This window comes from Staurois parvus, unplaced genomic scaffold (assembly GCF_062004578.1).
Source record: "Staurois parvus isolate SC_StPar_1 unplaced genomic scaffold, SC_StPar_1.0 ptg000120l, whole genome shotgun sequence".
Lineage (NCBI taxonomy): Eukaryota > Metazoa > Chordata > Amphibia > Anura > Ranidae > Staurois > Staurois parvus.
In genome coordinates this window covers 576,214-601,767 of record NW_028317916.1, presented here as the reverse complement: position 1 = coordinate 601,767, position 25,554 = coordinate 576,214, and the positions used below count along the sequence as shown (strand labels likewise).

Here is a 25,554-nt window from a genome sequence, read left to right as displayed (position 1 = left end):
AGAGTGCTTCATGTGGATTATTTATGCATGTTAATGTATGTTAAGGGAATTCTAAATAGTTTGTGTAATTAGGTAGCAGAGAAATAAATACGTGTTGTAAATCAAGCATTGCTACTTCTGATCATTAAAAGCGTATTAAAAAAAACTTACACTTGGGGCATTTAAAAAGAATTTATTACTACAACTTTTCAATTAACTATCAGTAAGCCCACTGGACTAAAGATGCAAGAGTCAATTGACAATACAGTTTATGTTGTATATAGTATCCCTGTCGTGGTTAAATTAAAGGAATGTGACATCTACAGAAGCAGATCTATTTGAAGTAACTGTCAATCTTTGCAATCAAAGGATTGCTTCCTCGTAGCCAATTAGATCCTTTATCATGCTTAGTAAGATTATAAAGTCCTACTGAGTTCAAACATTGTCCCTATTGAACTGCAACCTCCAGAGGACTGTGTAGTTGGTGCTTCCAATGCTAGGACCTAACTGAGATCTTTTCTGTCAAAATTGTTGAAAAATGCCTCATTTAACTGACTGTTCCTACTATGAGGTAAGAAGTGTTGATGTCTGTTATTTCTATATAGTTTAAAATGTATCATTTAATATATGCATATATGCAAAAGTACAGTTGAAATTACATATCATTGACTGTCGTGCAAATCGTATTGAACATGTTAGCAATGTGTAATTAGCTATACGCTTTATTTTTTTCTTCCTATTGAATTTTTAATGTGTTTTTGCTTGAACTGTATTTATATTTTACATAAACCATTAACATATATTTTTGTGGTTTTAAACATGTCAGAATAATTTTACAATTGATATAATTTAGTACTAAACTGGACAAACTTGTATGTGCGTATTAAAAAAAATGGAACAGTCTTTCCTTTTGATTGTTTTTTTTCCCCTGTAATATCTACTATTTCCAATTTATATTACCATGCTAGCATTGATCAATACTGTTATTTTACTTAGGAATGATTTATTGAGGTATTTGAAATGTTTTCAACTGAGCTACTCATTTTTAAAAAAATTTTTACACTTTTTGTAATACCTTTGGGCATCTGTCCCATATGTATAATCTTCCCAATAAAGTGTAGTAAAGAGTGTGCTGCTATATTTTCAGATAAATTAAATTAGTCAAATGCAAACCCAAACCTGTTTTTTATTTCCCATGCAGATTATTGGGCATTCAAAGGCAACACACCTTTATCTAATATATTGTATTAAGTCAATATACACTTTGAAAATAGAACATTCAGTTTATTAGGTGAACAGCTTCTATGCCATTGGTAAATCAATCCCAATGTTTAGCTAGTATCAATCTAAACATCAAAAACGTAGCCATATGTTCGTTTAATGATGAAAATAAAACAATAATTTTTAATAATATTTTATATTATGTAGAAAAGTAACATAAAAAGTACATAAATATACCTCTATTTTCATTACAGGTTCAAACTCACCTGGAAAACCCAGCAAAGTATCATCTACAACAAACACAAAGACAACAAGTAAAACAGTACCTAACACTTGGGACCAAATTTTCTGCGCAGACTCTGTCATATTCCCGCGCACACAGCGTTCAGCCAGTGGGGATTACACCACCTGTAAGGAATGGTCATATGTCTCCTGTGGCTGAAAGTTGCACAGCAAATGCTACTGTGTCAAAGCTATTAACTTTGGATTCCTGTCGTGAAAATGAGGTATTCTGTTTAAGCTACTAGTAGTGCTGCATGAGAAGAGGTATAACCAGGAGATGTCTCTTTTTATTGTATTAACCTGGGGTCTCAGAAAAAAAGAAAGATTTTATAGCCTGGCAAAACATTTACTGCATACACGTAAACTACATTTTTAAAACTATAACAATGTGGTAATCTACAGTTTGCAGAACAATACAATGTGGTAACATTTATGTAGTGTGCAGAATAGTACACCTTTGTGTTCTCCTAACACCAGTTCCAGTTAAAGTTCTAATTCATTCCCATGTCCTTTCATCTGAGTGGACATAGATGATCTTTATGTAATGTATCCTTTACTTTTTTTTCCCACTGGTCCATTAAAGCATGACTACTCCTGTTAGTTTTATTACTGGATCACGTGGTGTTAATAAATCAATTTTTTTATTTTAGGCTAATTAAAATGATACTCTAACCATTTTTACCAACTTAGGTTTTGAAGAGGTATTGGCTAATATATTACCAAGATAAGGGTTTTGTACAATTTAGATTCCAGCAGTAGTTTATGGTTCATTGTTCACCAAGTGCTTTTTTTTTAAACATTTGTATATTGTGGCGTTAAAAAATCAATTTTTTTATTTTAGGCTAATTAAAATAATACTCTAACCATTTTTACCAACTTAGGTTTTGAAGAAGTGTTGGCTAATATATTACCAAGATAAGGGTTTTGTACAATTTAGATTCCAGCAGTAGTTTATGGTTCATTGTTCACCAAGTGCTTTTTTGTTAAACATTTGTATATAGTAATATACATGAATATTTAATCCCCCAAAATGGTATAACAAAATAACAAATACCTCTAAATAAGCTGGATGAAAAAGGTATGTCTATTGCTTTGTACATTTTACTTTTTACTTTTGAAGTAAAGGTTGATAGTCTAGTTGGTAGTTATAGAGACTTCTGTTTCCATGCACAGACTTTAATTTATAATATTCCTCATTGTTGTGTGGTGGCATCATATCTGAATACCTATCAGGAAGAATGTTCCAGTCCAGGCTAATTTTGACATTCCTCTACATGTAAAAACAGCATTTGTTTTGCTAGAAAACTTAGAAGTCCAAAACATTATATATTTTATAAGCAAAGATTGCATATTTTTATGTCACATGATATTTTTCAAACACAAATGATTTTCTTTTGAGAAAATACATTTTAATGAATTTTAATGCTTAAAAACACAATATAATACCCAATTGTTTTGTAAAATATAAAAGATAATGTTATGTCAAGTAAATACATACTGTACCAAACATGTACTCGTTTAAAATTGCATACGTTCATGGAAGGATGCCAAACTACAGTGCCTAAAATTCTCCTTAGGCAATACTTTTAAAGCCTTTACAGATTACCAATTACTGAGTTACACAGGAGATCTGGTGCTAGAATTATTGCTATAGCTCTAGGCGTTTACAGCGATGCCTCACATGTGTGTTTACATATCTGTGCGGGACCACTGTTTTTAACACTGTACATTTAATTTATTTAACAACTTTATTGCTATCACAGGGGATGAACAACATCCATTGTGATAGTGGCTGTGACAGGTCCTCTTTATGGAGAGATCTGGAATCTATGAGACCCAATATCTCTCCTCTACCCTCAAAAGCATCTGATCAAACTGTGATCAGCTTGATCTGATGCTTTTACAGGCCAGTAATGGCTTGTTTACATGAGACTGAAACCAGATTCTGACATCACACGGTGGTGTCCCTGTCACTGTGTCCCAGGAACCAGATACTACCAGTCACATCATTACTGGGCTCTCTGATTGGAAGGGAAAGCTCTGTAAAGGTGGTCCTCTTTTTGCTGCCTGTAAATTTAATCCAGCAGCTGTATAGCCACTTTGATTACTTTTACTAGAAAGAGAATCACTGGCTGCAAAAAACAATGCCGGGATAGCCGCAGTGATAATCCCCTTCAACCGTAGGCCTTTTATACATGGCCTAAGTGACAGGAAGTGGTTAAAGAAAGTGAAAGGGGTGGGATTACTGATGGATTAAAGTGCATTGTGGGTAATGGCAACTATGTTATCAAAGAAGCAGAACGTTGTCTAATACAGAATATATTCACTGCTATAGGACAAAAAATCATTCAAGCATCACTCTCTCACATCCATCTTTAAAATAGGCAAATAACTTTCTATGTTATAAATTTAGTACAACATAGTTTATTATGACTAAGATTCTTTTGTAATTTTTTTGCCCCATCTGCAGAATTGACCGCCTGCTCGCTGCCCTATTGCAGAAGTACTGCTACAGAGCGGTAGGGCTGTGCAAAATCATATATATATACATATATATGTGTGTGTATGTGTGATTTTCATTTCCAAGTAGGGGGCGCACGGTCGCTGCCCTACCCCTGCTGCTATTGGTAGCTAGGGATATCAATCACTGGGTTCCGGCCAGCAATTCCCGACCAGCACTCAGCGATTGATGGGTAAAGCTGATAGAGGAGAGACCTGCGTGTAAACAACACAGATCTCTCTTCTGTCAGCAAGGACATGCTGCTTTGTATTTCTCTGCACAGCAGAGAAATACAAAGCAGCATGTCTCCGTAGTAAAACACAACACAACACATAATGTAAGAAACACACAGCACACAGTTAACTCTTTGATTGCCCCAGATGTTAACCCCTTCCTGCCCAGTATCATTAGTACAGTGTCAGTGCTTTTTATTTCACTGATTACTGTATTAGTGTCACTGTGGATGTCAGTGGCAATTAGTCAGTTCCCCCTCAGTGTCAGAATGCCCACCACAGACCCGCTATAAGTCGCTGATCGCCGTCATTACCAGTATAAAAAAATAAAAATAAAAATAAAAATTCCAGTATATATACCACCATTTGTAGACGCTATAACTTTCAGGTAAACTAATTATTTACACTTATTGAGATTTTTTTTAGCAAAGATATGTAGCAGAATACATTTTGCCCTAAATTTATGAAGAAATTAAATTTTTTTTATTTTTTATTGGATATGTTTTACAGTCAAGTCAAAAATATTGGGATTTTTTTCAAAATTGTGTGTCTTTTTTTGTTTATAGCGCATCAAATAAAAAATGCAGAGGTGATCAAATACCACAAAAGGAAAGCTCTATTTATGGGAAAAGAAGGACATACATTTCATTTATGTACAGCATTGCATGACCGTGCAAGTGTCAGTTAAAATAAAGCAGAGCCATATAGCAAAAAATGGCCTGGTCAGGAAGGGGGGTAAATCCTCTGGAGGGCAAGTGGTTAAAGAAGAGCTCTAAAATGTTTGGCATCTTTGATCAATGAGAATCATAAAAATATTTAAGGGGGGCACCAATTTAGAGCCATTGTAGTCCTAAAGCAGCATGGCAGTAACAGTGCTTGATATCTTGGGTAGCACTGACAAATATATTTTTCTACGACGAAGAGTTAAAATACACACTTGTATTTATGGATGTGTACATATTTACATGGTTGCAAATGTCCAGATAATAGACTGCTAGAACTAAAATGGGAGTGGTACAGAGCTTAATGTGAACGCACAATGTAAAGTCAATTTTTTCAGTTTTAGATAGAGTAGGAAAGGGTCAGGCCTCTTGTTAGGTCCCTGATGGACCTTTGTTTATCCTAGTGGCCTTGGTCACTGAAACTGAATTTAATGGGAAATCCAAAAATTTTGAGTTGTCATAGGAGCACGAAATGAGGAAAAAGCCTAAAATTGTGACACACGTTCCTATGAAAACTCTTTAAAATAGCCATTCTGTTCACCTTATACTGTAGATATTTCTGTTACTTCTTCTGTTTTCCTGTTGCATCTCTAGAACTGAGAGTGAAATAAGATCTCCCCAGTCGGACACTGGGGAAAGGGGACAGCAAACTATAACCTAAAAGTGGTTTTAATTTCCATGCATTATCCAAAACTAAAAAGAAAAAAGTTGGCTTTACGTACACTTTATTCGTTTTTTGTTATATATTTTTGTGTTTCTATGTACACATCCATACCATGTGTGATTGATTCTTTGGCAAAAAATATTTTACCATACTGTACACTGATGTTAGAGTAGTCATAATTCTATTGATTATATAATTAACATTTTCTAATAGAAAATAAATCATAATATTACTTTTACAATTCACAATTTTTCAGTTCTTTTACCCCATGCCTGACTACACTTATCATGTACAGTCCCATTCTTTCTCATTGTCCCTGTTCAGACTTGTACACTCAGTCAAACTACATTCTATGCCGTAGTCTCCATAAAGTAGCTCAGTTTTTTTAGTGTATTCTGGCAGTTTTGGTCCCACAGACTTCAACTAGTTTACCTGTAAATGTAAATATGTACATTTTTTCATCTGTAGAACTCATCTCCTCCTCTAGAAATGCTCTCTTCTCCTTGAACAGCCCAGGAAACAAACACTTGAAGCTTGATACATGTGCAAAAGCACATGTAAAATGCTTGTAAAATACCTGAAATAAAGTCCTCAAAATCACCATTAATACATTGTGCTCCAGTGTTAATGCAGGCTAATGGGGGTTATATCATGCTCTGTCCTTGTTTAGTCAATGTGGAAAGCAGAAGTGAATGGCACTTCTCTTTCATTGCAACAAGCTTCCACCACAGGAGATTGGTAGCAAGTACTACTTTATCATATTCTTTATTTAGTTCCTGATTGACAATGGAGTTTTTCATATAATGCCGGCTATGAATATATTGTAGTCTAAACAATCACACTAAATACACTATATTTACTTTTCAACAGATGGAAGAAGTTATTGATGACATAATTAGTCTGGAATCAAGTTTCAATGATGATGGCGTGGCCTGCACAGATTCTACAATGCTATTGCCAAATAATGTAAGATATTAAATCTTAACCTCCCTTACGATTGCATAAATTCTAGTATTTCCTAGATATATCACATCTTCTCCTGTAAATCACATTACATTTTTGTTTTGAAAACAGCTTTGCAGCTTTATTTTAACATGTAGTGCACATAGCTCGTTTACGCAGTATTCCATGGCAGCCAAGCAGGTTAAAGCCAGCACGGAGCTCTTCCCCCCAGTCCTCCAAGCTACCCCCTGGAGGGCCCCCAGTTAGAATTTTTTTTTTTTATATACTTTTCCAAATGTCTTTACTTTGGTCACATAAAGCCACAGGCTCCTCTTTGTCAATTCTGTGGGTTGAGCACTCCTCAATATTGTAGAGAACATAATGATATGAGCATTGTGCTATTGTACTGTGAGTGCAGGGTACTGTGGTGAATCTCACACATGGGGTGCGTCCATGGCACCCTGAACTCGCACCTGAATAATTCTGGGTGTTATTTAATTCAGAAAACTAAAGCCATCTAGTGCAGAAAGGTATTACTGTGAAGGACAGCACTGGGTAAAAGGGGAGTATTGTAGCTAGATCTGCTTTTTTTAACACATGATGGGGGACTTTTTTTCAAAAAGTTACTGAAAATGGACCTTTTATTGGTTTCTATTGGTTACTTATATGTGTGCTGTTAAATAAGCCCTTGTGTTCTAATAGGTATATGCATTTAGACAGTAAGGGCTCATTCACACCAGCCCCAATGCATGCCTTTGTACTGGAAGTAGAGATAGTCACTATTTACCTCTTTTTCTTTTTTTTTTTGTTTTACTTAAAAAAGCTGTAATGCAAAGATGTATGGAGTCTAAGTGATCTGGAAAAATGCAGACGTGATGCATTTCCTGCACCTCTCTACTGCCTACCTCTCCACTCTTATTGTGTGAACAACTGTTTTCTATGTACAATTGCAGAGACCTGAATTAACCAGGTTCAGAAAAAAAAAAGTCCTAAAGAATTCATAATTAAATGAGCAAAGACTGACAGACAAACCTGCCGATCGAAACACTTTAACTGTATAATTTCAGCAATGTCCCTAAAATTATTGCATGGATCATTGCTGGGAAGATCTCTGCTCACTTCTTGCCAGCACAGGAAGTGATGTGAAATCTCTTTCTTTTATATTTATGTCTTCCTGTCACATGCAAAAGCACAGTTAAAGGATAAGTTCACCTTTTTATAAAAAAAATTATAAATACACATCTTTTTGCTGGTAGGCCACTGCAGCCTGTAAAGCATTGAACTCGTGATCAGCAAATACAGTGCAATGCCAGGATCCTGTAGACTCTCAGTCAGCTATCTGCCTGTACCTCCCATATAAGCAGACAGTCACTGAACTGCAGGAAGAATCAATGAACTACCGGAGCACTCACCAGTGCTGATGCAGTTCATTGAGAACAACAAGGTGTCTGCCATGGTGCCAGGTGGTACTTGCAGTCCATTCATTCACAGAACTCTGTGAATGAACTACATGGCTGTGTGAGTGGAGCCCAACATGGCTATGCTGTTTTTAAATTGTGACAGCAGGTGCAGGGAGAAGGTCCCCCTGCCCGATGCCACAGTAAGGGCAGCACATCTTAAAGCTCAAAAACTAATACCATTTTTTTTGCATCACCAGAACTTACATATGCATTGTTGAGCATTTCAGTGTGTGTGTGTTTTGCCTGCTAAACCGTGACGTGCAGTAAGTGTCTGATCACTTATAGGAAGGAATAGTATATTTCTCCTTTCTGAGCAAGTGAAAGAGTCTTTGGTGTCCAGTCTGCTGTCAGGCCCTGACATCTTATTGCTGAGTCTCTCCATTAAATGGTGGAGTGGATATCGTATTAATTGAGGAGCTACTGTGGAGCCATTGGGATAAAAGATCTATATGTTCCACACCAATCGGTGTGGAACATCACTATATGATTTGTGGCCCCTAGGGGTCGAGTGAAGGAGGCGAGGAGGCACTCTAGCCACTGGAGTGACATGTTTTTGATTAGAGCACAGATTTGAAGTGGAGAAAGAAGAAACACACATTTTTTTACATTTATTTATTTCACAAGAGAGTGTTAGCATGCATTTTGCACTTTATTATATAGCATGTTTATAATGATTGATTTTTACACTTCTACTTTTATGTAGTGTTTGTTCACTGTGAGCACATTTTTATTTAAGTTGTACTTTATATATATATATGTGATTTGTGAGCACTGGTCACTTTATACACACTGAGTGTGTGCACTATTCTGTACCTATTCTAGCCTCTTGGTGGCAGACTGGTTGTTTTTTTCTGTTTGTTTACACATTTATATTGAATTGATGCAATAGTCACTTTATTTTTATTTGTTATATTCTCTTATCATGTATTTTTATTAGGTTGATTTATTTAGTACCCTCAAGGCTGAGCGCTTCATCCCTTTTTTGTTTAAGTGAAAGAGTCTACCTTCATTATAACCCACAAACAATCACTGAGTTGTAATAAGCAATTATTTATTTCAGGTACTTATATAGCACTGTCAATTTACACAGCGCTTTTATATATGTATTGTACATTCACATCAGTCCCTAACCCTCAAGGGGCATACAATCTAAGGTCCCAAACTTACATTCATTCATACACATACTAGGGACAATTTAGACAGAAGCCAATTCACCTACCAGCGTGTCTTTAGAGTGTGGGAGGAAACCCACGCAGGCAAAGGGAGAACATGCAAACTCCAGGCAGGAGGTGCCGTGGCTGGGATTCGAACCAATGGCCCTAGTACTGCCAGGCGGAAGTGCTAACCATTCAGCCACTGTGCTGCCCTAGTGAATATAGTGCAAATATAGCCTGATATTATAGAACAATTAGCAATTTAAGTAAATCAGAATATGCACATTGAGATGTAGTATGTTAAATTACATTAACATACTAAGTTACTTGTGTAGCAATTATATATATTATATTAGTTTTCAGCAGTTGGATCTTTGATCTTACTCTCTCTTTTTCTGTTTGCAGTTCTTTACTTTTAATTGTGTTTTTCCTATATACTATATACAGTATGTATAGTTCTGAAAAAGGTTTTGGTAGATGAGTTAGTATAATGTTAGGGCCATCATTTTTTTCTGGATCTAAGGGTGGTAATTACACCCTTTTAAGTTGAGTTTTTGTTTATTACTTGAAGTATTTAATGTAGTTTCAGGGAATCCTGCATAGAATTTTACTTGACCTAGCCATGATTTTACCTGATCCTCTGTGTGGCTCAAGGGTTAACCTACTTCTTTCTTTGTGTGTTTGAAAGCTGTATAGCTTATTCACACATTATGGCAGAATTACCTCTGGGTTTGCTCCAGTGCTGACAGCTCCATTATCTCCCATATTACTCCATCCCTACTGTCGCCATCTTCATTATTGATTTTTCTAGCTCCTCATCTTCTTTCTTTAGGTGGCCACTGATAAAGAAATTCCTGGATTACATTATCCTGGAATTTAGCCCCATTCTTAGTATCTTATGAAATGTACACTTCATTGATGAAAGTGTAGTTTGCAAATTAGGTTTTTTCCATAAATCCTAATTGAGAAGCAGTCCACTTGCAAGCTTGCATATGGATACATGGAGAAGCATCTCTTGTGCACAGTATATCATAGAACATTGGTCACCAGAGCAAGCATAAAACTACATTAATTGGTGGAGGCTGCCAGCTGGTCTGAGGTCAGTGATGGGTATTCATAGAATGACAGATGTTCCCAACTTAGTAACCTGTTTTATTATCCTTAAAAATATACTTATTAGATAGATTTTAAATTATATTAAATTTTACTGGTGTGAGGTCAGCAATAGGGTGTACATATAGGATAAGGGAGGAAGCAGTTATCCCTAAAGTTGCAAAATAGAGGCGTCAGTTTTCACATACTGTTTGTAGGATCATAATTGTATTAGATTTTGAGAACTATGAAGGAATGCAAAAAACTTTTTATAAATATAACAATGTATTCTACAAGTAGAATAATATTTAACTAATTGTATTGAAACATTGCAATTAAATTGTTCAGGAAAATTAGGAAAAAATATTAATAAAACTGCATTAAAGGAAAAATAGTTGATGCACCTAACGTGATGTCTTTGCTTGCCTGATAAAAGGAGTATGGTTTCTTTTTCACATTATTGCTTGTGCATATCATATTCACTGATTGTAAATCAGAGCAGGGCATCTGTTGCATGGTTAAGACCTTAGTCATGGCATCCAAGTAGTTTTTTTCTGTTCTGTTAGGAGTCCATAGGTGGTAGTTTTTGGCTCAGAGCTCCAGAAATTGTTAAGAATACATTAGCTATCCTAAGATGAATTAACAGTAATAACCTTAAAGTAAGTTATTAATGCTTAACCTATCCCTATAACACTTAGGCTGGCTCCATACTTATGTAACTATTTTTAGATGTATTCCTAATGTACATTAGGATGCCTTGACATGGGGCTTACTAGTTTAAAGTGAAAGTTCAGTAAAACACTAACTAGACTTAAATCTACTCCCACCACCATTCTAAGCCTATTCTCTCTACCCTGTGAAAGGAAATATCTGTATACTTAACTATTCTGAGGGTACTCTGGTGTGCTCTCATTGATTGGGTCCCAGTGACGGCTTCAGTGAAGAGATCGCCAACTACTTCTGGTTGAGCATTTCTGGAGATGTCATTGACCAAATATCAGCCAGCAGTCAAATACCCAGCCAGGAGTACTATGTAGCTCATGCATGTTGGGGGGGGGGGGGGCTGGCTATAAGGGGGGCACATTTATTGTAAAAGAGGTTTCAAGATTCATCCCACAATCTCTCACAACCATGAGGATGCGGTAATGAGGCCATTGTCCCCATTAGCTTGAGAACAGGATGTCTTGTCCTGGCAGGGCAACATCTGAATCTTGAGGGCATGTGGCCTGGTAAGGTTCAGGAGGGGGATATGGGGTACACATATGCTATCCTAGTCAACTAGGCTACATGCCTGAAATAGGGTCTGGTATGAATATGTTTGGTTCCCCTTAAAAATGCATACCAGACCCAGAACCAGTTCTAGACATGGGTCTGGATTTTTAAGGGGGGGTCCAATATAAAACAAATGTTGTGAGATCACCTCAAAATCTATTATGGTCTCGCTATTATCCAGGTACACAGATTTGATAGCTAGGAAAGGAAGGGGCAGTGAGTGTGCTGAACCTCCTGAACTATACCAGGCCATATGCTCTCAACATTCGGAGGGTACCTTGTCATGGGGGGCCACATGGCAAGACACGTTGTTCCAACATTCCCCTGACCTAGTAGATCTGGGGTTCTACGGGGGGGACTTATTAGAATATGACGGCTACTTTAAATAAGGGAGCCAGAAATACCTCATTAAAGAATTACAAAATAAAGAAAAACACAGACACTGTAGAAAAATATTGTATTAAAAAGAAAAAACAAAACTTGTCCCATGATGTAAATCCAATGCCATTCATGTAATTCAGTAATGTAGATCCATTTTCAATCAATCTTGAGTGACACCCGACGACCTGAAGACAAACATGCAATGATCTGCACCACAAAGATCATCTCCTGTGACACTCTCACCACAAATGAAAGTCATGGCCATATGTGGTCAACGACATCACCTAAGTATCCCCAGACACTCTGTGCATGAAGAGGAGCAGACATCTGAAATGTCATTTAATTTTTTTCACTTTGCTAGAGTACATCCTACAAGCGCACCACTTAATGTGCAGATTTAAGTTACCCACAAAGCATGATATTTAACTGCTTCCCCGCTGCCCTATAGCAGATATACTGCTACAGGGTTGCAGGGGTGTGCAAAATCATGTATATATACGTGATTTAGCATTTCCAGGTAGGGAGTGCGCATGAGCCATGTGCCTTGCGCATGCCCTACCTGCGCCGCCTCGCGGCCGCTGCTTTCAGTCACTGGGTCCCGGCTGGAGATTCCCGCCAATGCCGATGATTATTGAGGATCTCTGACGGGGAGGAGGGCTGCTTTGTTTACTAACAGTCCTTCTCCATGTCTGCTCTGACACACTGCTCTGGATGGCTGTGCAAGTGGTTAAAGGAATTGTGTATGGTTACGGTTGCTTTTTAATACTTATAAAAAGACAAAAACCTATGAAACATTATTTAAACAATACAAATTTTTGGTACACAACCCCCTTGGCAGTGCCCAGAACATTTTTTACCAAGTTTAAAAATTGACCTTAAAAAGGCCAGAAAAAAATACAAGATGTGACTCCCACATACTTATAGATTTGTGGTTTGTGGATTTTTTCACATTTTGGTGAACATCCAGTGAAATGAAAATTATTTAGTCTGCTCGTCACTATTAAAATGTATTGCAATGTGGTCAGCCTTTCCTCAGACTATGTGCACATGAGAGTTTATGTGAATGCTACATGTTTATTGCATGTGTATTTTGAATTTTGGAAAAGTGTTTTACATGCATTTTAGATGCTTTCTGATATGTTTTCACAGACCTAACTTATTTAAACTGTCAGGTCAGGTGTGATCAAAATCAGCACACAAACGATATCCTATCATACACGAGAAATTATGGTACAAAATGTGCACTTTTTTGTTGACTGGAACATTTGGATGTCTATAGATTAAAAAAAATAGTATGAGAATATCTCAAGCATTTGCACAGCCACCATGAATAGTCATTGTAATTTTGTAATTTACTTAATATTTTATCTCCTACATTTTTGTTTTAAAACTAACACTGCCCAAACTAGGAAAGAAAACACTTTTTTTCCTTTTGTAGAAAACAAAAATTTTCAAGATAACATTGCCAAGATAAAGCTTTATTTGTACTAATTTGTAAATCAGTTGAGAGGCTAGATGTTATTGCACCTGGGGCAAAGACTCAGTTTGGCACCCCCCCTCCCCGTCTCTGCCCCAACATCCCCCCCGTAGAGCTTAGAACGGTGTCAGTGATTTTTTTATTTTTATTAGTATTTTTACATTATTTTACTGTTTTTTTTTACAATATTATTTTTTATTATTTTTTGCAATTTTTTTGGAGCCCCGCTTTGGGGCTTTGGAGAAATGTCAGGTGTCTATACGGACCTCTAATGTCTCTCTTTTGAGACAGAGAAGGGGACTGAGAACAAATTCTCCAGCCTCAAGCGCATCAGTCAGTTATAGTAAATACATAGTTACTATGGTTGGAGCTGGAACAATACACAATTAGGTCTATATATATTTGGACACAGGCATAATTTTCATACTTTTGACTCTGTATGACACCAGAATAAATTAAAATGAAACAATCCACATGAATCTGAAGTGCAGACTTTCAGCTTTAATTCAAGCGGTTGAACATCAATATCAAGTATAAACTTTAGGAACTGCAACCATTTTTATAAACAGTCCCTCCATTTTCAGGGGCTCAAATGTAATTGGACAAATGAATATAATCATAAATAAAATGTTCATTTTTAATATTTTGTTGAGAATCCTTTACTGGCAATGACTGCCTGAAGTCTGGAACCCATGGGCATTACCAAAGACTGTATTTCCTCCTTTTTGAGGCTTTGTCAGGCTCTAACTGCAGCTATCTTCAGTTGTTGTTTGTTTGTGGGTCTTTATGCCTTTAGTTTTGCCTTCAGCAACTGAAATGCATGCTCAATTGGGTTGAGATCAGGTGATTGACTTGGCCATTGCAGAATATTCCACTTCTTCTCCTTCAAAAACTCCTGGGTTGTTTTTGCAGTGTGTTTTGGGTCATTGTCCATCTGTACTGTGAAGTGCCGTCCAATCAAATTTGCTGCATTTGGCTGAATCTGGGCTGCTTCTGTCTTCTGTCACACCATAATTAAACACCAATGACCCAGTGCTGCTGGAAGCCATGCATGCCCATGCCATCACACTGCCTCCACCATGTTTTACAGATGACGTTGTGTGCTTTGGATCATGAGCTGTTCCAAGCCTTCTCCACACTTTTTTCTTCCCATTATTCTGGTACAGATTAACCTTAGTTTCATCCATCCAAAAAATGCTTTTCCAGAACTGGTCTGGCTTTTTTAGATGTTTTTTGGCAAAGTCTAATCTGGCTTTTCTATTCTTCAGGTTTATGAATGGTTTGCACCTTGTGGTGAACCCTCTGTATTTGCTCTCGTGAAGTCTTTTCTTGATTGTAGACTTTTACAATGATACACCCACCTCCTGGAGAGTGTCCTTCACTTGTCTGGATGTTGTGAATGGGTTTTTCCTTACCATAGAGAGGATCCTGCGATCATCCACCACTGTTGTCTTCCATGGATGTCCATGCCTTTTTATGTTGTTAAGCTTACCAGTATGTTCTTCTTTCTTCAGAATGTACCAAACCATTGATTTGGTCACTCCTAATGTTGCTGCTAACTTTCTGATGGATTTGATTCATTTTTGAAGCTTTACAAAGGCCTGTTTCACTTGCATGGACAGCTCCTTTGAATGCATGATGTAGGTTCACAGCAATAGATTCCAAATGCAAATACCACAGTTTGAATCAACTCCAGGCCTTTTACCTGATTAATTGATGAAGAAATAATGAAGGAGTAGCCCACACCTGGTCATAAAACAGCTTTTGATTCAGTTGTCCAATTACTTTTGGTCCCTTGAAAAAGGGGGGATGCCTACTCTTAAGAGCTGTAATTCCTAATCCCTTCCTCCAATTTGGATGTACATGCCCTCAAATTAAACCTGAGAGTGTGCACTTTCAACCCATATCTGATGGGGGGCACAGTCTCTGATGGGGGTGCTGCTTCTGATCGAGTGCTGCGTTGAAGGAGTGCGAAGCAGTTAAACACAGCAGTCTAATTATGCCTTCTCTACTTTCACAGGTAAATGCATCTATCTCCTATCTCCGCTCTTAACTAGAAAAACGCATTGACTCCTGCTGCTTTCCTCTGGGTAAATGCATCTATCTCCTATCTCCGCTCTTAACTAGAAAAACGCATTGACTCCTGATAAATTCAGAACAAATTGTGTATTTATATTTGTGTATATGTTGACCAGTCCTCACCTCTAGCTGCACCCAGTTTACGACTGTAGCCTGTTCCCTGAGAAACATCCCCCGCTATTCATGTGATCCTTATCAGCTTCTAATTGGGGTGGAGTTGAATGCTCATTTGAGCACCTCCCTATAAATTTAGATCAGCTCATGGGGGGAGATCACTGATGGGGGGCACAGTCTCTGATGGGGGTGCTGCTTCTGATCGAGTGCTGCTTTGAAGGAGTGCGAAGCAGTTAAACACAGCAGTTGAACTAAAGCAGGAGAACTTAAGCAGCAGGAATACACAACAACAGCAAGAAACTCTACTGCATGCTGGACAGACTGCAAGCATACACCCTGGGAAACCTCTCTTACATGCCCCACTCCGTGTACCTTTATATAATACACCCCCTCTTCCCCTTATCATATTACTATCATCTGTACCCAAATCTCATTTCTTTACCCCTCTGCTCCACCCCAAAACTTGTACATCTCCCCCTCATTGCTATAATCTCCCTACTACTGCTCTCATCACCTCCCCAAAATGCCTCTTCCACTCCTCCTTCTCATTTTCATCTCCTCCGATCCCAAAATCCATTCACTATATCCATCTGCTCCTCCCAAACATTTGTATATTGTGTCCTCACTGCTTCCTTCGCCCCTCTACGGCACCCACCACCTCCTCCTATTACTCCACTCTCCCACTGACCCGAACACCTCCACTAGTAGTTGCTCACCCTCCTGCACATCCCGCTCCCATGCCACCTTTCCCACCCTTCTCTTCCTCCTAACTGCGAGGGACATCTCCCCGAATCCTGCCCCTCCGCCACCTCCCTCACCCGCACAACACCCTCCCGCCTCCACGTCCTGCCGCAACCCCCGAAACTTAGTATCTGTCCCCCTGCTCCCTAAAATCTCCCCCCCGTTTTCATGTGCACTCCTGAACGCCCGATCGGTGTGCAACAAGCTTACCGCCATCCACAACCTCTTTGTTTCCCACTCCCTCAACCTCCTGGCGATTACAGAAACCTGGATCCAGCCCACTGACTCCACCTCCCCTGCTGCACTCTCCTACGGAGGTCTCACCTGGACCCATTCACCGAGGCCTAATGGTCATAAAGGTGGTGGGGTTGGTCTGCTCCTGTCACCACAGAGCACATTCCGAGTCCTCCCAAACCCCCCTCCCTATCCTTCTCCTCCTTCGAGGCCCACTGTGTCCGACTATTCTCCCCAACCCCCCTGAAGATTGCTGTGATATACCGGCCTCCTGGATCCATATCCCGCTTCCTGGATGACTTTTCCTCCTGGCTACCCTTCTTCCTCTCCTCTGAGCTACCCACCATCATCCTTGGGGATTTCAACATCCCTGTCAACCTCGACAACCCAGACACATCCGATCTCCTCCACTTAACCTCCTCCTTTGCACTTGCACAGTGCATACAATCCACCACCCACTCCAACGGTAATATCCTTGATCTCGTCTTCTCCAACCGCTGTGCTCCCCACAACCTCACTAACAACCCCTTCCCTCTCTCTGACCACAACCTGATTACCTTCTCTATCTCCTCATCCTCCAACGCCTACCCCACCAAATGTTACACTACTACCAGCCGTAACCTCCGCAACCTTAACCCTGCCCCCCTCCACTCTGCAGCTGATCAACTCCACGACAGCATCCTCCCCCTGTCCTGCCCCGACTTGGCTATGACTGCCTACAACAGTGGTTCTCAACCTGTGGGTCGCGACCCCTTTGGGGGTCGAATGACCCTTTCACAGGGGTCCCCTAAGACCATCAGAAAACACATATTTCCAATGTGTAAAGATCAGCTACTGAGTACAAAGCAGCTGCTGTGTTGAAAGCAGCTACTCTGTTAAAAGCAGCTACTGTGTTGGAAGCAGCAGTATTGGAGGTAAAACGACACTCAAGAATTATAATTACTGGGTAAATAATTTTATGGTGGGGGTCACCACAACATGAGGAACTGTATTAAAGGGTCACGGCATTAGGAAGGTTGAGAACCACTGGCCTACAACAACGCGCTGTCAACAGCCCTTGACTCACTAGCGCCTTTAACCACACGCAACGTCAGACCCCGACCGCTCCAGCCCTGGCAGACTGATCACACCAAAACCCTCAAATGACACAGTCGTGCCCTGGAGCGACTATGGTGCAAAACCAAATCCCAACAAGCCTTCACCCGCTACAAATCTGCCTTCCACACCTACACCTCCTCCCTCCATGCAGCCAAACAAGTCTACTTCCTGACCCTCATCAAGGCCCTCTCCTCCAATCCTCGCCGACTCTTCTCCACCTTCAACTCTCTACTCTCGCCACCCCCACCTCCACCCAGCACCTCACTCACTGCCCTTGAGATTGCCAATCACTTCAAAAACAAGATTGACACAATTCGCAAGGACATCGCCGCAACTCACACGCCCTCTCAACCCGTCCACTCTCACACAGCTACCCCCTCATCCCCCCTCTCCCTCGACATAACCCGCAGGGACTTCGTCACTGCTCAAACTCCCTCCAACCTCATTCCCCCTCACTCAACTACCCCCTCATCACCCCTCTCCCACGGCCCCACCACTGCTCTGACCCCCACTTCCACCCCACCCTACATTCCTCATACTGAAGACCCCCCAACACTCCGCACCTTTGACCTTACTACCATCATGGAAGTCTTCAAGTTCCTCTCTGATGCCCGCCTCACCACCTGCCCCCTCGACCCTATCCCCTCACAACTCCTACGACCTCCGTCCCCCTCCATCCTACGCTCCCTCACCCACATCTTTAATCTCTCCCTCTCCTCCGGCACTTTCCCCTCCCCTCTGAAACATGCACACATCACCCCCATACTTAAAAAGCCCTCCCTGGACCCCAATGACCCGAACAACCTCAGACCCATCTCCCTGTTCCCATTTACATCTAAACTCCTCGAGCGCCTAGTCTACACCCGCCTAAGCTCTCACCTCAATGACAACAACCTCCTCGATCCCCTACAGTCCGGCTTCCGTCCCCTACACTCCACCAAAACTGACTTACTCAAACTCTCCAACGACCTGCTAACCGCCAAAGCTAATGGCCATTATTCAGTGCTCCTACTCCTTGACCTCTCTGCGGCCTTCGACACAGTCGACCACCCCCTCTTCCTCAAAAAACTACACTCCCTCGGCCTCAGAGATTCTGCTCTTTCCTGGCTCTCATCCTACCTGTCACAACGCTCTTTCAGGGTTACCTATAATGTTACCACCTCCCCCTCACTCCCCCTCTCTGTTGGGGTCCCTCAAGGCTCTGTCCTCGGGCCCCTTCTCTTCTCCATCTACACCTCCTCCCTTGGCCAACTCATACACTCTCACGGCTTCAACTACCACCTCTATGCCGACGACACACAAATCTATCTTTCAACCCCCCACCTCACCCCCTCGGTCTCCGCCCGAATCACACACCTACTGAGCGACATATCAGACTGGATGTTGCTCCACTTCCTTAAACTGAACCTCTCCAAAACCGAGTTTCTTGTCTTCCCCCCAGCCCGGACACCACCCCCATTGACTTCTCCATCATGTCCAACAACGCCACCATCAAACCCGCCCCGCAGGCCAGAGTACTTGGTGTCATTCTGAACTCCAACCTATCCTTCCAGCCCCAAGTCCAATCTTTAACAAACTCGTGCAGACTCCACCTCCGCAACATCGCCAAAATATGTGCATTCCTAACCCCAGAAACCACTAAACAGCTTATCCACTCCCTCATCATATCACGACTCGACTATTGCAACTCCCTCCTCACTGGCCTGCCTCGCCGCTGGCTATCCCCACTTCAGTCGATCCTGAATACGGCTGCCAGACTCATTCACCTTTCCAACCACTCCATCTCCGCCACCCCCCTCTGCCAATCCCTCCACTGGCTTCCGATTGCGCAACGGATCAAATTCAAAATCCTAACACTGACGTACAAAGCTGTCCACCATACTGCCCCGTACTACATCACTGACCTAATATCCAAGTACCGCACAGCACGCACACTCCGCTCCTCACAAGACCTCCTTCTCTCTAGTTCCCTGGTCTCCTCCTCCCATGCCCGCCTCCAGGACTTCTCCAGGGTGTCACCCATCCTCTGGAACTCCCTGCCCCAACCCATCAGATTATCACCTACTCTCCTCTCCTTTAGGCGCACCCTGAAAACCCATCTCTTCAGGGAAGCCTACCTCACCCCCTGCTAACTTGCCAACCTCCTCCACTCTTCCTACCACTCCATCCCCCACAGCTATCACCTCCTGTACCACTATCCCCTCCCTCCTAGATTGTAAGCTCAAAAGAGCAGGCCCTCGATCCCCTCATGTTTTGCATTGTATTGGTATTGTTCTGTCACCTGTTCTGTCCCCCTTTGAAATGTACAGTGCTGAGCGAACCATTGGCACTTTATAAATACTGTATAATAATAATAATAATATCCATTATATAGCTTTAGCTTGAATATGTTTTGGCAAATACCTGAAAAAAAACTAAAATTGTGCTGGTGTCCAAATATATATGGACCTAACTGTAAATTTGTATAATATAGCCATGTGTGGAATTATTCTTTACATTGCCCTGGGATGTACAGTACTGCAGCCATCCCCACAGCTTGGATTCCAGGACATAGGTCAGGCCAAAGCCGCTGTGGGACAGCTGTATAGAAAATGGGACTGTCCCAGCAGATCTGGGACACTTGGCAACTATGGGGGTGGCTTTCCTCAGCTCTGAAATGTACTGTCTAACTGACAAGACAGGTGGCAAGCATCAGGGAGAGATGCTTCTATGGTGTCAATGATCACAGCACCAGGGAAATAGGGCAACCACCAGGGCTTCAGGGCATGCTACTGCATGTATCTGTTATTATTGTCATTAGGACATTAGGTTGCTATTGGAGATATCATCATATTGCAAAATATATCATATCATCTATTTTAAAATCAGACTTTGAGAGATGTCTGTGAGCACTGAATTCTTCTTTACTACACTATTCTTCAAACGGCAGCCACCTCAGCTCTTCCCATACAGGCAGCTCATGCCTCTCTCTCTGGCAGGGAAAGATGCCCTGCCCCTCCCCTCAGAAGCTATGTCCATTGTGCAGAGCTGTCATTGTAGGCACAGAGGTGAAGAGAGAGGAAGGGGGAAGAAGCCGGTAGCTATAACAGCCTGAGCCTTAAGTAAGGAGCAAGCAGCTAACAAGCGCCACTGTTGGCAACAATACACAGCAGGTGCCTCCTCCATCCTTCTTGCTCCCAGTGCTGTGCTGACTGGAGTGATGCCGCTGTCACTACACTTGTCAGCCCTGGTACCCCTCTCAATGCGGTGCCTGGTGCATTAGCCCTCCCCTCCACCCCCCCCCCCTAGTTTTGGCCCTAAGAAAAATAAACAATTGATCTAGCTAAAGTTAAAATTAAGCTGGGTACACATGGGCTGAAAATCAGGTGAAAACAATCAGCTGCTGTTGAATGAGCATGCTGAAACTCCAGCATCCAATTGGCATCAGATCAACGCTGCAGCCAGTGACAGAGTAGAGGTCAGTCTACCTGTAAGAACACCATAGCTCAGCGTGGAGATGGTCACACTAACATTGGATGTGTTAGTGTGGTGATTTGAACGTTTTATTCGTGCAGCCCGCTGGTTTGAAAAAAAAAAACCCATCTGATTATTTTGAATAGCAGACAAACCACCATTACAATAGTGATCATGTACCCATACAACAGCATGCAGGTGCATTAAAAAAGAAAGGGTCGGGTACATTTTTTAGTGTGTTAAGGTGTGTTGTCAGACAGTTCAAAATGAACGTCTGTATTAACGCAGGTTATTATAATGTTTTAAAGAGATTTTTCAAATAGATAACTTCACAAGCTAACTTTTTAAAGTTTACTGTGTTTTTACCTGTTAAATGTTCTGCTTTAATTTATTTTAATATTCTAACCAAACTTGTACAACTTTTTCCTTTATTACAAATGCTAACATAAAAGAAAAACTAAATATCAGTTCACTCAGGTGCAGCCAAATTCTTTCACTGGAAAAAGTTATTCTGTAACGCCTACATTTATCCACACTGGCATTTCATTTTAATACAGTCTTTTTTCTACATTATAATACTAATTCCAATAAAATTGAAGACTTCTGAAAAGTTATTATAGACATTAGAAAAAGTCTTTACTAGGACATCACTCTGTAACATTTAAGGATGAAAGAAAAAGAATTAAAAAAAAGTAGTTTGTGGCCCAATAGAGAAAAAATATAGATGTGAAAATCTTGAAAATTATTCATAATTGTACATGTATAAAGCTGAATTCTTGAAATAAATGAAATACTAATATTTACTAGAGTAGTTGAAATCTCAATAAATGTATGTTTAGATATAAGTAATATAGGTATTCAACATTTTTTTTTTATTAGTTTCCTGTAATGATTTGCACAGCAAAAACCAGACTTGGAGACAATATTGTATTCAGGTCAGGCTCTATTGCTTTACGCATTTCTATCACTCTAACACTAGGAGCTAGACAAACACAATCCCACCTCTGAGGCAGACAGGTTTTTCGGCAAAACCAGTCAGGGTGGCTTTCTTCATTCTTAATGATCTCCTATTGTGATTATTGCTTTAATGCCAAAGACATGATAAGTATACTCAGGACTTCTACAATACCATTTCACTGCTCTAACTTTTACCACTTCTGAAGAACTTTGGTTATATATGGACTGTCCTTTCCTCCATTGAATTGTTGTTATTTGTTCAGCTTTAATTACACTGTTCAACAAATTTTTATTTTTTGCCAGTTTTGGAAACAAAAGGATCCATTTCTTAATGAATTTCACATTCTGAGTTCAAATATAACAATGAAATTTGTCAATTGGCTCTAGTTTTTCTGTAAACGGAAAGTTTTCTACTATAGGCGTAATGACTACATAATGCACAATAATTATATAGATAGATGTCTTTCAACAAATATAAAGCAAGTGATATTGACTACATAACAAAGCCTAAATGGCATAATATATTGCATAGGATTACCAAGAAAAATTATAGCCATAAGCTAAATTGAATCATTTTAATACTTAGGATTCTCATTAGTTTTGTCTTCAGTTTGTGTCGGTTTTGCTTCTCTTGGCTTTTCTCTTGTATTCGAGGAAAGGGCTATCTCTTACAACTGCACGTGACTACACGCTTCAGGTTCTTCCTCACTTGACTCAACCACGAAGGATTCTGGTGCTTTAGGAATTGGTAGCCCCTCTCCATGAGGAACTGGACGTATTGCCGATGGAATATTTGGATAGTGCACAGATAACTTTTTCTTCTTATTTAGCCCTTTTACAATTGGAGGCACCATACAAAAGTAACCATTACTAACATGATCTGTTGGCTCTCTCCAAATCATTGGCACAGCGAAAGGCATAGATGCCTTTTTTCCATTCAACCATTGCTCCAGTGCCGTCCCACAAGAATTGCAGCATATATGTGGTGCCCAGCTCTTGTCCTGGTCCTGGTCTCCAATCTTGCAGCCAAAATACAAGTTGTAGGCTTTCTTAATCATTCCTGTTATCCTCCTTTTTTGTGAGATAAAAGTTATTTCACCGCAGATATAGCAGAAATTATCTGCTTTATTCACACAAGTTCGAGGCATTACTGAGTAGCCTATATAAGCAGAAAACGAAATGTAAAGACGCTGTCGAACTACAATCAGCTACAGATACTGCAGCTTTTATGCAGTGAAGTGATGCAATTAAAGGCTAATATTGCATCATCTCAGTATACATGCAATTTTCTATTGGTCACCAGTAGAGATGAGCGAATCGAAGTATCCGAAGTGGAATTCGAGTCGAATATCGGAAAAATTTCGATTCGTGCCGAATCCGAAAAACAGCCTAATTCGGACGCGCGAATCGAAATTTTTCCGAAAATGGCGGCTGACATGTGCGGCGACGGAGCGGGGATGTCGGGGAAGGCGCGCAGACAAGGCGCGCTGCCCCATAATGCATTCCTCAACGACATGTGATCGCATCAGCCAATCAGCAGCCAGCCAGCCAGCACTGTGTAATGGTCGAGGTACATATAGCGGCCATTTTGGAAATCTTCATTTGCCTGCAGTCATTGAACAGAGGCAGACCGCTCTGTACTAGGGACAGGGACAGAGTTAGGGCCACAGAAACGAGAATTGGGGACAGAGAGAAGTTACTTAGGGACAGAGAACCATTACTCAGGGACACAGACTTGTTAATGAGGGCCACAGAATCGTTATTTAGGGACAAAGAAACGCTAGTTAGGGCCACAGAATTCATACTCAGGGACAGACAGAATTTTCACTCAGTGCCAGAGAATTGTTACTTAGGGCCACAGAAACGTTATTAGGGCCACAGAATTTTTACTCAGGGACAGACAGAATTGTTACTGAGTGCCAGAGAATTGTTACTCAGGGACAGACAGAATTGTTACTGAGTGCCAGAGAATTCTTACTCAGGGCCACAGAATTCATACTCAGGGACAGACAGAATTGTTACTCAGGGACAGACAGAATTGTTACTGAGTGCCAGAGAATTGTTACTCAGGGACAGACAGAATTGTTACTGAGTGCCAGAGAATTGTTACTCAGGGACAGACAGAATTGTTACTGAGTGCCAGAGAATTGTTACTCAGGGACAGACAGAATTGTTACTGAGTGCCAGAGAATTGTTACTCGCACAGACACAAAATTGTTACTTGCACAGACACAGAATTGTTACTCGCACAGACAGAATTGTTACTCAGGGCCACAGAATTCATACTCAGGGACAGACAGAATTGTTACTGAGTGCCAGAGAATTGTTACTCAGGGACAGACAGAATTGTTACTGAGTGCCAGAGAATTGTTACTCAGGGACAGACAGAATTGTTACTGAGTGCCAGAGAATTGTTACTCAGGGACAGACAGAATTGTTACTGAGTGCCAGAGAATTGTTACTCGCACAGACACAAAATTGTTACTTGCACAGACACAGAATTGTTACTCGCACAGACACAAAATTGTTACTCAGGGCCACAGAATTCATACTCAGGGACAGACAGAATTGTTACTGAGTGCCAGAGAATTGTTACTCAGGGACAGACAGAATTGTTACTGAGTGCCAGAGAATTGTTACTCAGGGACAGACAGAATTGTTACTGAGTGCCAGAGAATTGTTACTCGCACAGACACAAAATTGTTACTTGCACAGACACAGAATTGTTACTCGCACAGACACAGAATTGTTACTCAGGGCCACAGAATTCATACTCAGGGACAGACAGAATTGTTACTGAGTGCCAGAGAATTGTTACTCAGGGACAGACAGAATTGTTACTGAGTGCCAGAGAATTCTTACTCAGGGACAGACAGAATTGTTACTGAGTGCCAGAGAATTGTTACTCAGGGACAGACAGAATTGTTACTGAGTGCCAGAGAATTGTTACTCGCACAGACACAAAATTGTTACTTGCACAGACACAGAATTGTTACTCGCACAGACAGAATTGTTACTCAGGGCCACAGAATTCATACTCAGGGACAGACAGAATTGTTACTGAGTGCCAGAGAATTGTTACTCAGGGACAGACAGAATTGTTACTGAGTGCCAGAGAATTGTTACTCAGGGACAGACAGAATTGTTACTGAGTGCCAGAGAATTGTTACTCAGGGACAGACAGAATTGTTACTGAGTGCCAGAGAATTGTTACTCGCACAGACACAAAATTGTTACTTGCACAGACACAGAATTGTTACTCGCACAGACACAGAATTGTTACTCAGGGCCACAGAATTCATACTCAGGGACAGACAGAATTGTTACTGAGTGCCAGAGAATTGTTACTCAGGGACAGACAGAATTGTTACTGAGTGCCAGAGAATTGTTACTCAGGGACAGACAGAATTGTTACTGAGTGCCAGAGAATTGTTACTCGCACAGACACAAAATTGTTACTTGCACAGACACAGAATTGTTACTCGCACAGACACAGAAT

The 25,554-nt window shown here is 40.6% G+C and overlaps 1 protein-coding gene across 2 annotated transcripts in view; it reads left to right on the top strand.

Moving 5' to 3' along the window:
* Positions 1 to 1,495: 1,495 nt before the first annotated feature.
* Positions 1,496 to 25,554, top strand: part of TFEC (transcription factor EC) — a 98,779-nt gene continuing 74,720 nt past the window's right edge. For both annotated transcript variants that reach the window (XM_089672078.1, XM_089672077.1), the window contains exons 1-2: positions 1,496 to 1,706; positions 6,472 to 6,567. In XM_089672078.1, coding sequence (XP_089528204.1) covers positions 1,626 to 1,706; positions 6,472 to 6,567 — 177 coding nt within the window. In that variant the 5' untranslated portion in view covers positions 1,496 to 1,625. The remainder of the gene's footprint in view (positions 1,707 to 6,471; positions 6,568 to 25,554) is intronic.